Source organism: Macrobrachium rosenbergii, chromosome 2, assembly GCF_040412425.1.
Source record: "Macrobrachium rosenbergii isolate ZJJX-2024 chromosome 2, ASM4041242v1, whole genome shotgun sequence".
Classification (NCBI taxonomy): Eukaryota; Metazoa; Arthropoda; class Malacostraca; order Decapoda; family Palaemonidae; genus Macrobrachium; species Macrobrachium rosenbergii.
The window spans coordinates 36,777,260-36,794,630 of record NC_089742.1 but is presented as its reverse complement, the minus strand read 5'-3'; the positions used below and the strand labels follow the sequence as shown (position 1 = coordinate 36,794,630).

General features: G+C 38.8%; 1 protein-coding gene across 1 annotated transcript in view; it reads left to right on the top strand.

The window, feature by feature from the left end:
• The first annotated feature begins 682 nt into the window (after window positions 1–682).
• LOC136845040 (glutamine-dependent NAD(+) synthetase-like) overlaps window positions 683–17,371 on the top strand; it is a 52,118-nt gene continuing 35,429 nt past the window's right edge. The window contains 8 exon segments of the mRNA XM_067114765.1: window positions 683–821; window positions 4,465–4,633; window positions 4,880–5,050; window positions 5,271–5,355; window positions 5,967–6,112; window positions 12,861–13,021; window positions 14,451–14,561; window positions 14,564–14,646. Of these exon segments, the coding sequence (XP_066970866.1) occupies window positions 4,488–4,633; window positions 4,880–5,050; window positions 5,271–5,355; window positions 5,967–6,112; window positions 12,861–13,021; window positions 14,451–14,561; window positions 14,564–14,646 (903 nt within the window). The 5' untranslated portion in view covers window positions 683–821; window positions 4,465–4,487.

Below are 17,371 nucleotides of genomic sequence, written 5' to 3'. Positions count from 1 at the left end.
ACCAAATAAGTACACAACACATCAACATTATCTGAGTAAAAATGCATGGATAAATTATGATTCGTTTGTTTAGTAATAAGACGGAAATTAAGCAGAATAAAGTCATATGATGAACCACAACTTCAAAGTGCAGGCAGGGTAGGCCTATATCTGGTTTCTATCTATTGTTATTTATTATTTGCACTCCCTTGTATTTATAACGATTTGTTATTAAGTACGTTCAGATCTATTTATCAATATTAATTTTGATCTCTATGCATATTAAATTTTCTCTCCATTCTGCTGTTTTTATTTTATATATATGGGCCGCCCTATTTACCCATAGCCTACTGCGGACCAAGGTCTAGACTCTAGAGAGTACTGCTGACCAAGGTTTTACGCGTATTCGTATTAATTGCCAAATTCACAGTATCAGAGATAAAAGCATTAAAGGATTATTATGAATCATTTAAAGTTCCAATGGCAAGAAAATCTTTAATAATGAAACTACACCCAAACATTTTAATTCCACGATCTTCACATTAACATTTTGCCAGAAACTTGCGGTTACTAATTTACAAGAAGCGTCTTATCTCCAAATATAGATTCATATTATATTCTTTTCCAGCGTTCTAGTAGACAATGAAACTCTGCATATATTACGTGAACAATAGCACCACCCAGGCACACGAAGACGTGTATACGAATATTCTTTAATGACTCTTTTAACCATTCTTCGGCGTCGGGCGTCCTTAGCAACGGCCTTGAGCCCTTAGCAACGGTCGCAGGAGTGACGTCCGACCGCTACCGCATATCTCAGGTGCGCCGATGTTTTCTTGAAGGTGAGGTGGTTTTATTTGTTCTATTTTTTCATTACCACGAAGAGTAAGAAATGAAGTGTATGAAATTTAAAAGTCTTATTTGGTTAAACGTTTAGGCTTCCTTCCTTTCGGCTAGATGGGTAGGCTTACGTAAACATGCTTTTGGTTAACTCGTAGGAGGCTAATTAGTAGGCCTACACCTGCCGAATATCGTCGATTAGGTTTACCTGAGGCCAATTACTCCACCGTCCACGGTCAGTGTCTGTAAGTATGGTATAAAGGAGCAGGGGACCAAGGTCAACTTATCCTCCCATCAAGGACCTCGGTGTGATGAATCATACCCTAGGCTTTGATAAGTTAACCAAACCATACCCAGCCTACCCTTGCTTAGGCCTAAGCCGAAAGTTTATATAAAGTTCATAACCTAATCCGGGTTGAATGTAGAGTGAGGGGTCACGGCTTACTTGTGGGGGGTTGGAAAGCAAAGCCCCCTCCCCCCTCTGGCCAGGTTAGGGCACATCATCCTAGGTTAGGTTAGGTGAAAAAAAAAAAGTCTCGTTAAAGCTAAAGTTCCTTGGTTTGTCCTTCACCACCGTAAGGTGCTCAGGTGAACGTCAGCCAGGTTCCCCAACCCCCCAACACAGCCCCACTGCAGCATTAACTGACCATGATACAGTCAGTGATTTTTCATTTCCTTGGGGAAGGCACAGACTCCCGACATCCGAGTAGAACGCTGAGACGCCAACCCTCGCTCTGCGTTCGCTTTTCTAATTCTGTCAGCAGGGATACAGCCTAACAAATGCCAGAATATGACTTTTAGTTGAAGTCTTAGTTCAATGAAAAGTGGCTGTTTTGAATTATGCCTGCCAACTTTGGTGTGCAGTTTTTCGGAGGACAAGATCAGAAGGAGGTAAATAGTACCGTCAGCAGTGGTGAGGAATGCACACCATCCATATGCATAATGTGTCAGAAAAAAAATTGGTATTTTAATTTAACCCCTTTTGGTCGGGTGACATATATGCTTTGGGGTGGATTTCGGGCGCTTGCATATATGTTCAAGATTTTGCGCCATACAGTTTGAACGAATTTTGTGGGAAAAGTGTTCAGATCACTTCCATGGGCCAGAAACTTCTGGTGACTCATACACAGCAAGTCTAGTAGCTCAGTAGAGGATAGAGGGGGATCAGTTTGACTTGAGATGTCATGGGGGAATGTACTGGAGCTCTCCCCATCCCAGGACATCTTGTAAATATTTTACAATAAATATACTCAGAATTTGTTACTGATTGTAGTTCTTATCTGTTATGATATTGTGTGAGGTGTAACTATCGTGTTACAAACTAAAATAAATAAATATTAGAAAAACACCTATAACTTGGTAAAATTAGCATATTTTTATGACTATCTTTTGGAAAAGATGCCCTGCACGGAGTTGGAAATATTCTCTTCCACTTTCCATTGATGTGTTTTTCTATTAAATTGGCCATCCTTAAATTTAGCCTGGCCTAGGGGTATGCGTAATGTATATTTAGCCCGGACTGTCAGGGTTATTTGACATTTGATATTGGAGTTATTATGTTGCGATCTTAAGTCTTGTCAACATGATTAGTATGAAACTCATGCACAAATCCATCGCAGATTTACTGGTATCGAGATATTTACCATCTCTTTTTTTTGTTTTACCATTCATTCCAGTGGGGCCGATACTAAACATGGTGCTCATGGGAGTGGCTCTGGTATTAAAGTAAAACTTTACAGTGAAGGAAATTTTTGTGAGGAATTTAAAGCACACATTAAAACACAGGGAAATGATGGTTTCAAGTCCAAAGTGCGATAATGGTTTGAAGTAAAATTTTACCAGAAAATCAATCACAGCAGAAATATATGACAGTGGTAATTCAAAGGATACAGTATAGCCTATTCTAACTCAATGCCAGGGCACTGCACCCAACCTGATTGGGAATGGGCTTTGCCCCGCCTGGCTTCCTCTTCTGTCACATACATTTAGAGACTTAATTTTGGAGGATGATCTTTGTGTTTTTTTTTAGAATTAAATGGTTTGTAATGAATTGTAAAACAGGTCCACTTTTTACCATCAAGAGAGTACAGTAAAACACTGTTGATGCTGTTTCAGGCATTAACATCTGTCCAGTGAGGTTTGTCATTTCTAGTGAAGGTCACATCTTGGACATAAAAGGCATTTGAAGAAAAATTTTTAGGAATATGAACTTCAGGAAATTGCAGAGTGTTTCTTATTAAATATCGCAACCTTTACCAACTGAAACTCTTATGGTATTGGCAGTCTTGAAGTGAAAAGTGGCGAGTTAGAAAGTACAGTATGCGCATACTTGGAAATGACAAAATGTGTATTTTCACTAACCAAAAAGGTGAACCTTTGTAGACTTGAGATCATAAAGTGAATGGAGTAAACTTTGGAGAAAATTGACTATGCTTGTGCAGTGTTTAATGAAGGAAGTTTCATAGGGGATTGTAGGGGTACTAAAGAACAGTAAAAATCTCAGATTGGTACCTGATACAGTACTGCACTTTATGAAAATAAAATCATAAGAAGGGCCAGCTGTGTACTTGGTAAGCTTCCACTACGTGGGGCCACTATATTACATATCTTTAGAAGTTGAATTAACTTTACGAACTTGCTTGATAATCAAGAAGAAAGAAGGATGAGTAGCTTTGATAGCTTTCACCTAGATTTAGGTTCACCATGAGTAAAATGAGAGGTTTGTTAGTCCATTCAGATGGAAAAAGCCAGTAACTTAATCACAAAAGATTATGATTAATGGTCCGTTGAATGTTACTACAGTACTCTTGGTGTGTGCACAACTTGGTTGCCTGTTTAAAATCTCATCTTTCAAACCAATGATCATCACTCCAAGGCCTTTGAAGAGCTGGCCTTAGCAAGATCTCTGGTTATATGAAGAGTGGGCCATTGTATCTCTGTCAGGACATATTTTGAATCCTTTTCACCCAGCCCCATTTACTTACAATTGCACGTGAGGTATTCTCCTTCCTATCTCTCATGATGCTTTCACAAATTACATCTGCAACCATTACCCACAAATAGAAGCATATGAGGGATGAGGTCAGGAACCCACTCTTGTTGGTATGTCATACCGTAAACAGTGCTAGTTTAAGCTGTCTTGTCGCATTCAATTTTACCTCTCGTAACTACCATAAGTGAAAGTAAGGATAATACTTTTGCATACAGTATATGGAAAAATGTTTTGCATTAAAATGAATATTTTGAGCTACTTATTATGGCTTTTTCATTAGGTCACTTAGGTTCCCCTTGTTGGGACGTGCAAAGAATGTTGATATATACTGTACTGCACCATTCTACTTTAATAAGTGGTAGTCATATAGGTAGATCACTGAGCTGAGGGCCCCAGCATTTATAGATTTGACTGTAATTTCTGTGTTTTGGTCATATTTTAGCATTTCACTATGCTAACAAACATTTAGTCTCAGTAGTATTTGAATGTTTCCAATTTTGGGTTTTTGTTGCAATGGTGTTCTTCTTTATTGACAAGTCATGGTACCTACATTGATTGAGAATTGAATTATAAAGCTTATCATTATTGTCTTTCTTGACTGAGGATGTTTTGTTACATCTTTTTTTTGTGTTAATTTGGCTACTTTATTTCAGACTAAGAAATAAAGAGCAACACCATGGGTCGTAAAGTAGTGGTAGCGACTTCGTGCCTGAATCAGTGGGCCATGGATTTCCAGGGTAACATGGATCGCATACTGGATTCAATTCTGCAAGCGAAAGCAGCTGGTGCCACATACAGAAGTGGTCCAGAATTGGAAGTACCGTAAGTCTGTCCTTGATCTTGCTTGTTACTGTATGGATTAAAATTGACAATAGTTGGTTACTTTACTTACATACACTTAATTTTTGTAGATTGAAGTTCCTTTTTTGTAGAACCATGTCTCATAATTTAAAAATTGATATGCAGGTATGAAAAATATTTAACTTTTGTGTGCTGTGATTTAAGATTACCATGCTCTCATATTTAGTAATGAAAGAATTAGATTTGTGTTATGATATACAATTCCAGTGGGTATAGTTGCTGTGACCACTACTATGAGAGTGATACTGTCTTACATTCATGGGAGGTGGTGGCTGAGTTACTTCAACATCCTTCTTGCACAGACATGATAATAGATGTTGGCCTTCCTGTGACACACAAGAATGTTAGGTACAACTGTCGACTTGTCTTCCTTAATCGGTAAGTGTTCTGGATGTTTTTGTGATGAATATGCAGTGTTTTTTCTCGTAAACTATCCTTTAGAGTTTAAGGAAAATCAGATGAGCAACAGTGGTTGATAATTGTTATGAGACAGTGGTCACTTTATGATTCATAGTTGATTGTGATTGAATTGTGAAAAATGCTGTGTTAATGCATATTTACAGCATAAAGAGAATACTAAATATCCCTCCATTTTCAGAAAAATTCTTCTTATCCGTCCAAAGCTAGCCCTCTGTGATGATGGCAATTACAGAGAATCAAGGTGGTTTACTGCTTGGCAGAAAGTGAGTAACTTACCTAAAACAAATTTTATTCAGAATAAAAGTCGTTTTAGTATGAAAGGTATATGGGATTTATAATTAATATAAATCAAGTCAAATTTTTAGATTCCCGGGACAGTACTGTACCAGAGAATTCAGTATTATTATTCAGAATGGACAAGCACTCATTTAGAGCAAGCCTAAAAAAAGACTGCTCACATGCAAAGCGAGCTTTCACAAAATATGTAGAATGTTCATAAATGAAAAAAAAGAAAATAGGTAAAAAATAAAAGTAAATACATTTTGATGTATATAAACTCATGAGAGCAATAAGAAATTTAAGCAGTGGTTGGTGGCATTTTGAAATAATTTTACAAATCCTCTGAAACGTACTTGTTTCGTTGAAAATATAGTGATGCTGCAAATTATTCCATGATCTTTACAAATGTGCTGGTTTCTGCTTGTGAAGTATTCTATAGAAGTAAGCTTACAACAATTTTAGTATAATAAACTGTACTGTACTGTACATTACAGGTATTACGTATCCCCATGAGTCTGAATGTTGTTTATATTGACGAAATAAAACTACACATATGTCGTGCAGGAAGGAGTAACATTGTCTTACTCGTTAACAGGTTCGCCAGGTTGAGGACCACTACCTCCCCCGTATGATTAGCAGGATCACGGGACAGATTACAGTTCCCTTTGGAGATGCTGTTATTGCTACAAGGGATACTTGCATAGGCTATGAAATATGTGAAGAGTTATGGATTCCAGAGAGGTTGGTATGAGGAGTCATAGTGACTGAATTTTATTCTGCCTTAATTTTATAGAATGTTTTGTTTTTTGGTTGTTACTAGTTATTCCCATTATTCATTCATTTTATATAAGTAACTTACCAAGTAATTACATAACCTATGTTTCTAACTTGCACAGCAGCTAAAATTAGAAATTCGTGATAACGATAGTACTTCTCTTGTTTTTAGTGTAGGGGACAAGGCCCCGCCCAGTTTTGGAGAAGGATGGGTACAACACAGCTGAAGAGCTCATTTTGTTTCTGCCATTCAACGACTGAAGTTCAGTTGTCTTATGCAGCTTTGGTTTGAATTTGGTCACTGGATGGTTGTTCTTAGTTTCCCTTTGGTGACGTATTCATTGATTTTGGTAGCTTTCATGCTATTGTCAGATAGCTTAGGTTATTTTAGACCTGTTAATTACCAATTTTCACTTTATCACGACAATGTCTGACACTAGTGCTTCTGGTATTAGGTTTTGCAGCAAAGGCTGCAAAACTAGGTTGACGAAAGCATCTTATGGTTCCCACACAGTCTGTATCAATTATAGGGGATAGACTTGTTTGATTGACTTGATTGTAGTGAATGCAAGGACTGGGGTCAGGGGAAGTGGAAGACTTAAAATCCCATTTAGACAGGAAAAGGAAGGCAACTATAAGGGCCAAAGCCAGGAACATAGTTAGCCTAGAGTGTTCTTCTAAATCGGGTGTAGCCGATTTACCTATCCTGTCTCCTCGATCTGCTGCCTTGTCCCCCTTAACCAGCCCTCCACCTGTCTATCATACCTACTCCTTCACCTGACCCCCATGCTTCTGACTCTAATGCCATTGCCAGCCTCAAAGCCCATGCTGATCAGAAGTTCAGGCTGTTAGTTAATACTATGGAACATTTAAGTGCCTCGGTGAAAGTCCTTATGGATAAGTTTAGTGCCCAAAGTGCTAGTGCAAGTGCAAGTGCAGTGGTACTGGAAGAGGTGTCTACTCGTCCTGCTGGCGCTCCTAGACAAAGGTCATCGTTAAACTCCCATGCACCAGGGAGGAAGCATACTGGTAGTCCAAGAAAGGTTGGTGTGCGTTGCCCATTAGTAGGCGCTCCATCAACAGAGCCTGTTGACCAGTCCCAGGACTTGGTGGACAGCTGCTGGAAAGGCGTCTGAAAGGAATTGTATGAGCTTTCTTCTACTTCTTCAGACTCTGGCTCAGATAAGAGGTGCCAAGGGTGCTTTTACGAGGTATTTCGTCCCTTAAAGAGGCGCGCAGCGGTTACCGACTTTTCTTCTCCACCTCCCTGCACGTGTGCCAAGGAATCTGAGCATAGTCCTCAGCCAACCTGTAGTGTAGTTTCTGGGCCAGTGCCCGGAATAAGTTTCTCCTGATTGCGCTGTACTCGAGCGCCAGTATTTGTCGCCCAAGCGCCTGCCTCGCTCACATAAGCACCCAGCTTCATCTTCTAAGCACCCAGCGGATCGGGAGATCACTCCAGCTTCTGTGTACCCAGTGGCTCCCGAGTGCCCAGCACCCATACCGGAGTGCTCAGCGCCACCTCCTGTATGTTTGGCGCCAGATGTCGAGTGCCCAGCACCATGCTCCAAGTGCCCAGCGCCTTCTCTTCAGTTACCTACTACGTCCACCCATGAACCTTCGATGGAACCCATTCAACGCTGACCAGACAAGGTCATGGTCTTCTTCAGAAGAGTTCCACAGTAGTTAAGGACTCTTCGGACTTCCTAGGCCAGTTGGAATAGGAAGATTCTTCTGGGCTCGTTTGTCTCTCCGATTACTCTGGAAATCAAGGAAGTCTTGAAATGGTGGCTTTTGGAAAGAAGGCTGTTAGAGGGGAAGTCACTCCTTCCTCTGAGCCCCAGCCTTTCCTTGTGTTCAGGTGCTTCAGACCTGGGTTGGGGAGTTCTTCTGGGAGACGTGAAAGTTTCAGGGATTTGGTCTCCAGAAGAGAGGAAACTGCATATGAACGTAAGGGAGTTAAGGCAGTACATCTAAGCCTTCAATCTTTTGCCAAAGTGACCTTAGGCAAAACAAGTAGCAGTCGTCTTGGACAACATCTCTGTTCTGGCCTACATAAAGAATCAAGGGGGCACTCACTCCTTCTCCCTTACGAGGCAACGAAGGACCTCCTTTTATGGGCAAAGAAGAACTGGACAGTTCTCGTGACAAGATTCATTCAGGGCAAACTTAATGTACTAGTGAATGCGCTCAGTCGATGCAGACAGGTCCTACTCACAGAATAGAACTCTTCACGACGTCAAGGAACCATTGTCTCCGGCTGTTTTGCTCTCCAGCACTGGATCCTCTGGCATGGGCGACAGGCACCATGCTCCAGAACTGGTCAAATCTAGATCTTTATGCCTTCCCACCATTCGACATGGTAAGGGAAGTGATAAACAAGTTTTCATCCCACCAGAATACTAAAATAACCCTTGTAGCTCCATTCTGGCCACGAAGGGAGTGGTTCCCTGGTCTCCTCAAGCTCCTAGTCAATTTTCTCAGGCTCCTACCACAGATGCCAAGGCTTCTCAAACAGCCACATTTCCACCGGTTCCACCACAACCTATCCGCTCTTGCTCTGACTGTCAAGAGACTTGTCAGAGCAAAGGGATTTTCAAGAACAGCTGCAGAGGCAATTGCTAAGTGTAGATGCCAGTCTTCTTCCAGGGTCTACCAAGCGAAGTGGACAGTTTTCCGTAGCTGATGCAGAAGAAATAACATCTCTTCTTCTCAAACCTCTGTGACAGATATAGCGAATTTCTTGCTTATCTTGAGGAACGACAGAGGTTTGTCTTCATTGACCATCAAGGAATACAGGGCTATAGTGGGCTCAGTCTTTCGACACAAGAGGCCTGGATCTGGAATCGAATCAAGACATCAGCGACTTGATTAAGTCATTCGACACGAAGAAGGAGATGAAGACCAACTTGGTCACCTAGAATTTAGACGTGGTCCTCAAGTGGCTGTCAGGCCCACCTTTTGAACCCCTTCGCTCAATTTCTTTGAGAGACCTAACTAGGAAGATTCCCTTTCTTGTCGCCATAGCTACGGCCAAGAGAGACAGCGAGCTGCAAGCAATCGATAAAAAAAGTTGGCTTCTCCCAGGGAGATGCGTTATGCTCATTTATGTTGGGTTTCCTGGCCAAGAATGAGACCCCTTCTAAGCCATGGCCCTGTTCCTTCGTCATCAAAAATTTGATGGAAATTCTTGGACCAGAGGAAGAGGAAAGAACACTTCACCCAGTAAGGGCAGTGAGGTACTACCTGCACAGAACCGAGAGGAAAGTCCCTCTTGTAAGCTCTGGTGTTCTCTGAAGAACCCTTACAGACCACTTTCCAAGAATGCAATTTCGTTCTTTTTAAAGGACGTTAATTTGGAATCTCACCCCAGGATTTGGGACGACTTTCTGCCTGTTTTGAAAGATAAAGCCCATGAAATTAGGGCAGTCGCCACTTCGTTGGCTTTTGAACATAGTATGTCTATGTCTGCGATTTACCAATCAACTTTTTGGAAGTGTAAGTCAGTGTTTGTGACGTGTTACTTATGGGAGGTGGAGACTATTTTTGAAAACTGCAGTATCCTGGATCCGTTGTCCGTGGCTGGCATGGTGTTAGGGGAGGAAGCATAGGAGTTATGCTCCTATTCTACCTCATTTTGCCTTGATTTAGGATGCTGATTTTTTGGGTTGTCGGGGGCTACTATGTACCTGAATACCCACCAGTCTTTTAATGGGTGGGTAATGGTTTTTATTGTGTGTAGGTGACGGTGTTGCCTGATCATATCTTTTTATGTACTGTGCCCAGGGCAAGGGCACTCTTTAAAGTTCTGTTAGACATCGGAGAACTCCATGAGCTACAGAACTTCCACTGATGCTTTGTAGCAATAGGAATACTCTTTGCTACAAAGCTCTCACTACAGTTAAGATGAGCACCAACCAGAGGCAGTATCTTCCTGCAGCAGCTCTCTTAACAGGTAAGGGTACAACAAGCATTTTAACCAATGCTAGCTATCTTTTTACTGTTCAAAATTCCTTATCTCACTGTATTTTGGGACTACAGTATGTTCATGCATCCCTCCTCCTATTAATATAGGATTCAGCTATGTAATTACTTGGTAAGTTACTTATATAAAAATGACATTTTTATAATAAAATAAAGTTTTATGTATACTTACCAAGTAATTACAGAATTAGAGCCCTCCCTCCTCCCTTCCCATGAACATTGAGGGGACAAATGAATTGGGCTCTTCAGCTGTGTTGTACCCATCCTTCCCCAAAAGTGGTGGGGGTCTTGTCACCTACACTAAAACAATAGAAGTATTACCACTACCGTGAATTTAAAATTTTAGCTGTCACGCGAGTTAGAAACATAGGCTATGTAATTACTTGGTAAATATATATAAAACTTTATTTTATTATAAAAATGTCATTTTTATACTTTGTTAGTGATTGCACAGTATTTTACAGAGATTTGTTATTCATGTATGAAATGGTATCCTTTGGAAGCTTTGCTTGTGAATATTTTTAGTTAAAGACAATACTTTATCTGCCTTGCTGGTTGGGCCAAAGCGATTATTGGTTATATTGTGCCTTTTACAATGCACTGTACTGTAGATAGAATTAAAAGTTTGCTGTAGTGTTCATTCTGCCATTGGTGCACTGATCTTTACCTTTCATTTTTTATCTGTTCTCTTTGGTATCTTTTCCACTTAAGTGTTCAAATTTATCAAGCTCTTTTGCTGAATATTGACCCCTCATTGAAAAGCAAATTTACCCAAGGTAAAATAGTGTATTACAGCTTCACATAAATCCAATAGCACCTAACACTGCTATAATCAAAGGAAGGAGAGTTTTTTGGTACCTGGCAGATTGACACTTATGCATGATCAAAACGTGAATACAGGCAGTCCCCAGTTATTGGTGGCCTCAGTTATCAGCAATCTGGTTTGACGGTGCTTGTCTACCAATGGCGATTTGGCACCGTCTTTGGTTATCAGCGCCGATCCCCACTTAGCAGCGGTGCTGCTCTCCGGTTATTGGTGCTGATATCTGGTTATCAGTGCTGATCTCTGGTTATCGGTGCCAATTTCCGGTTATCGGTGCCGATCTCCAATTAGCACGGCGCCAGTAAGCACTGTTTATCGCCGATTTTTGGTTATCGGTGATTTTCGGTTATCAGCGATTTTCAGTTATCACCACCCCCACTAGAACGGAACCCCCACCCAATCATCACCGCCACTGGAACGGAACCCCCGCCCATAACCAGGGACTTCCTGTACTGTACTGTTGCCCTGTGCAACAGGGTAGTTAAACATAACTCTGCCAATACAGGCCCAAAAGTCAGTAGTTAAGTTTCTTGTTAAGTTCATGCAAGATGGCCTACTAGGATAACCTTCCACAGATGGTTTAAATCACAATTACTATTTTGTTGAAAGTATTTTCATTGTCACCATTAAGGTATTTTTGTCAGATTTTCCTTTTATAGGGATAGGCTTTAAATGATGTCTCTGTACCATCTTGTGATATGCTTTCTAGCTGGTATTCCCATTTGGTTTAGATGTTTTTACCCAATGGTGTCTGTTCTGCTTCTTCCAGATCTACTGTTTTTGTGAACAATTGCTCCTCAACCCTTCTTGTCTTGTGTAAAGCACCTTAGTCCTTGAGGTCTTAGCCTATTTTTCAGTGGCTGGGTACCCCATTGTTTGTTGATATGCTTGTACATACTACCTCACTCCAGCCATGATTCATTGCGTTTTGAAATCACACATTTTCAAAATATTCTGGTGTTTTTTCTGCTTTGTCAGTGTCCATGTCTGTAGTTCACAGAGTAATGCAGGTTTTATGTGGTCGTCGTCAGTTTTTGCATTGTTTGCCAATGGGTTACTCTCATTTACCAGTATTTTAAAAATCTTCCATTTCATCAAGGCTTTGGCTAACCTTTTCTCACTGCTTTGCTCATTTCTGCTTCATAGTCATGTGTGTTCATGGGTCATGTATGGTAGTACAGCCAATCATTGTGTTTCTTGTGCAGCATTTTATACTAAAGGTCTTATACAGCATCCATTTGGCTGAAGTGGCGTTGCATTTTACCATTCATTTTCATTTCTTTCCTTTGGTCTCTTCCCACCCAGCTCTCCAACTTCTTTAATATTACCTTTTTCACCATTCATTTAAAGACAACTCCTGGGGGAAACACTGTGAATCTAGAAATTAGACACAATGGTCTTGTTAAACCATTTTATAATAATTAAGATGAAAACCATAACATGGGTCTCTTCTTCCTTTTTTCTCCTATTTGCTCATCTTATACATTTCAGGCATGGAAAATTTCCCTTTTCACTTTATGTTAGTAGTCATTGTTTTCTCTTGTGACATCACATGTTATGTACATTTAGTGCAAAGAGCTGAGTTCATGTCCTTTTCTCTCCGCATGCCCACTTTCCTGACAGTCATTTTTCCTTTGCTGCCTTTCCATCAACATAAGTTTCTACTCACCAGTCCCCACTGCTATCTATAAAATATATCTATTGTATTACCTCTTCCTGTAATTTAGCTGTTATGACTTTTTAACATTTAAGTTATTTTAATTTCCTTGGTTTGTTTGCTCAAGTGAAATTGTTTTGTATAGTTTTAACACAAAATTTAGTCTTTTCATGCTATGTAAAATGTGCAATGACTTTTTTTATTTTGGTCCTAAATAAGCTTTACTAATTTTGTACATATTCGAATTCCAGCTCTCACATTCCAATGTCACTTGATGGAGTGGAAATTATTGTAAATGGATCTGGTTCATACACAGAGATTCGCAAAGGTTATGTGACTCAGGATTTAATCAAGTCTGCAACTGCAAAATCTGGTGGATGTTACTTGTTTGCCAACCAAAGAGGATGTGATGGTACAGTATATTATGGATTTTTAAATTTATGTAAAAGTTTTGCACAGCATTTTGTTTGAAAAAGTAAATATAAATTTATAGGCCTCTTATGTTTAGTGTATTAGTGAAATTTATTCTGATTTTTGGGAGGTTGTGACATTTCTATCTGACACTATAGTAGAGATAATTATAATCATGGCATGGCATTAAGATAATTAATCTTATGAGCATATTATCTAAGTTATTAGTATAAAATAATATACCCAAATCAAATTTCCAAACTCATAGGGTTGGCCCAAAAGGTTAATTTCTAAATGAGGAATGAATAATTATTGGTTAATAACCTTTTAAAAATGAAATGCATACTGTGAGGGCATAGTATCCAGCTTTGATTTTTCACTAGGGATGAATAATTCAGATTTCCAGTATTCTTTAGACAAGAACCAGACCCTGCTTCATTGACTACCACAAGCCTGGTTACTGCTTGAGGTCAGGAGTCATGGCAAGCTCTACCTAGGGATTCAGTTGCTGTTGTTACCATTGAGTTACTTATTTTCACAAAGCTAGTGATTAATTTTACCTACGTCAGCGACGCTTTTGGTATTCTTTAGGAATCTTTGTGCACACTCTTCCTAGAGTATATAGATAGGGCTGAGACTCTTGATTCCAGTTCAGCCTTCAAAATGGACATACTAGTAGGTTTTAAGGTAAATAGGGCTGGGACTCTTGATATCATTTCAGCCTTCAAAATGGACATATTAGTAGGTTTTAAGGTAAATAGGGCTGGGAGTCTTGATATCAGTTCAGCCTTCAAAATGGACATACTAGAAGGTTTTAAGGTAAATAGGGCAGGGACTCTTGATATCAGTTCAGCATTCAAAAGTGGACATAGTTGGTTTTAAGGTAAATAGGGCTGGGACTCTTGATGCCAGTTCAGCTTTCAAGGACATAGTTGGTTTTAAGGTAAAGAGAAGTAAGGAAATTGGGATCAGAGATCATCAAGAATACTGTAGTTAGAGAACTTAAGCAAAAGAGGAAGAGGAAGATTGGATGCTGGAGTTTCTGATATGATTGTGACAGTATCCTTGGCACATAACTTGTGTTTATAAGCATGGGATATATACCTACTACAGAACTGTACAAGTTACTTTATTTCTAGAAATTTTATAAAATTCCTCGAATAGGCTCAAAATTCTTACTATCACAGGGCTGGGGCATGGTGTCAAGGAAATAAGAAGCTTGGATTTATGGAGAATAAAAATGACTAAAAGTTTTGTATTTTCAGTGGAGGCAAATTTTAGAGAACACAAGATGAAAGAATTGGATTTTGCATAAAGTTTCAAATGAGTGCATTATTATTATTAGGAAGTGTAAGCAGACAATCAAATGAGTATTGAAAAATAATACAGTAGTGTTTTCAGTATACATGTACTATATTCTATGTTTTTAGGGGATCGTGTATATTTATCTGGAGACACCATGATAGGCCTCAATGGATCGATCGTAGCTCGTGTGACTCCATATAGTCTAGCAGAAGTTGAGGTCATAACAGCTACTATTGACTTGAAACAATTCGCAGTTATCGAACGAGTTTCAGAAGCCGATGCCTTCGGGCATCACACAGCCCATCTTACCCACGTGTTCAGGTTTGCTTGAATAGTTTTTTTAATGAGTAATTATTCATTTCAGGAACACTATTAGGGGTCTTTTTGCACATTAGAAAATATATACATTAGCAATAAAATTTGTATTCATTTTGTAAAGAAAAGGCACCTCGGACAAGAGCATCAGGTTCTGTTTTATGAATGTAAACCAGTTCTTCAACCATTTTCCACTGCCTTGGTGAAAAAAATGCAAATTTTTTCTGCAGCTGTATTTCAACTTGACAAATGTCCTGAGTAATATCACTTCATACTTTACTATGATGTTAATGGTATCTTGTCAAGTCATTATAGTCCAGCAAACTTGTCAAAACTTATAAAAACTCATTATTGTATAGTACAGTATTGCTATTTCTAATATATGTTAACCCTTTCCTGCCCAATTGACGTCATATTACGCAATAACCCCCTACCCCCTTCTTCTTGTCTGACTGATAATTTCGTAAAATTTACCAACATTTTTCGATGCGTGTGGTAGGGTAAATTTTTTTATTTTCGGACAGTTGGTGGTTTCCATAGGCTAAAGCATACCTTGGACCGTGTAACTCAGGCATCGTCGCCAGGCAAGCAGTCCTATGCGCGTATGCGCAATTCCTGGTATAGTAAATTTCCACAATGAAATCAGCTGATCCTACCCACGTTTCTCTCTCGTATCTTACATTTTTTTATAAATGTAGGATTACATTATTGAAACACTCTGTTTGGTATCCTCTATTTTCTATAAATTTTTAGTTCCTCTACTGTGCATCGCAAATCCATGACGTAGTAAAATTCTCACAATGACATCAGCTGATCGCACTCCACGCAGGCCTGGCAGGCCACACTTCTGTCAGAGACCATGTGTACGAGGCTGGGTAAACGCACGTGTGGCTGTTTACATACAGCGACGTCAATGAGAACAGTTTCCAACATGCTTTACGCAGTTTTTACGGTAAAACTAGTGAAATTTGTTAGTGCATCACATAAGAGACGTCTGGTTTTAGGCAGGGCTCTGAATCTCATTTTTCATTATCATATATATCGATATTTAGAGAATTTTGTTGGCTTTCTCATAAAAAATAATTCATTCACCCAACTGTTATAGATTTTGAGCTACGAACGATAATGTTGACAACGGTAACATTTTTTTCGTTTTTGAACAGCTTATAACGTCAAAATGAAACTGTTTGCTGTTACAAAGCCATTTTCTTGACTCTCACTTTATTCTCAACCTTTCCTCTACATTTTTGTATATTTACAAAGTAATTTCTATGAAAAATCCGAGTAGAGCTCTTCAAAAAATGTCTAGCGATAATTCTCACGTATGCCTGGCGCTGTTTCTTACCCACTTTTCTATCAATTTTTCACCAACTGGACTTATTCGTTTTTCATTGTTTTATATGTCGATATTTAGAGAATTTTCTTGGCTTTCTCATAAAAAGTAATTCATTAAGCCTAACTGTTATAGCTTTTGAGCTCGAACGATAATGTTGACAACGGTAACTTTTTTCGTTTCAATCAAATTATAACGTCAAAAATGAAACTGTTGCCGTTACCAAAGCCATTTTTCTTGACTCTCACTTTATTCTACAACTTTTCCTCTACATTTTCGTATATTTACAAAGTAATTTCTATGAAAAATAACCGAGATAGGGCTCTTCAAAAAAACTTTTTCTAGCAATAATTCTCACCATACGCCGGCAAATCGCTCTGTTTCTTACCCTCTTTTCTATAAATTTTTGCCAACTGGACTTATTCGTTTTTCATTATTTTATATATCAATATTTAGAAAATTTTGTTGGCTTTCTCATAAAAAATAATCCATTCGCCTAACTGTTATAGCTTTTGAGCTACGAACGATAATGTTGACAACGGTAACTTTTTTTTTCGTTTCAATCAACATAACGTCAAAATGAAACTGTTGCCGTTACCAAACCATTTTTCTTGACTCTCACTTTATTCTACAACTTTTCCTCTACATTTTCGTATATTTACAAAGTAATTTCTATGAAAATTACCGAGATAGGGCTCTTCAAAAAAACTTTTTCTAGCAATAATTCTCACCATACGCCGGGCAAATCGCTCTGTTTCTTACCCTCTTTTCTATAAATTTTTCACCAGCTGGACTTATTCGTTTTTTCATTGTTTTATATATCAATATTTAGAAATTTTGTTGGCTTTCTCAAAAAATAATCCATTCGCCTAACTGTTATAGCTTTTGAGCTATGAGCGATAATATTGACAACGGTAACATTTTTTCGTTTCTATCAATTTTTAACGTCAAAATGAAACTGTTGCCGTTACCAAATCCATTTTCTTGACTCACATTATTCTTCAACTTTTCCTCTACATTTTCGTATATTTACAAAGTAATTTCTATGAAAAATAACCAAGATAGGGCTCTTCAAAAAATCTTTTTCTAGCGATAATTCTCACCATACGCGGGCAGGCGCTCTGTTTCTTGCCCTTTTTCTATCAATTTTTCACCAGCTGGACTTATTCGTTTTCCATTCTTTTATATGTCGATATTTAGAGAATTTTGTTGGCTTTCTCATAAAAAATAATTCATTCACCTGACATTCATAGTTTTGGGTTATGAACGAAAATATGAAAATAAGTAAAGATTTTTTTTTTTTTTGTGAAATAACTCACATTTTTGCATTTAGAGGGCTGGGACTCTTATTCTGACTATTCCACCATAAAATATAAACATTTAGAAAAAGGACAGCAA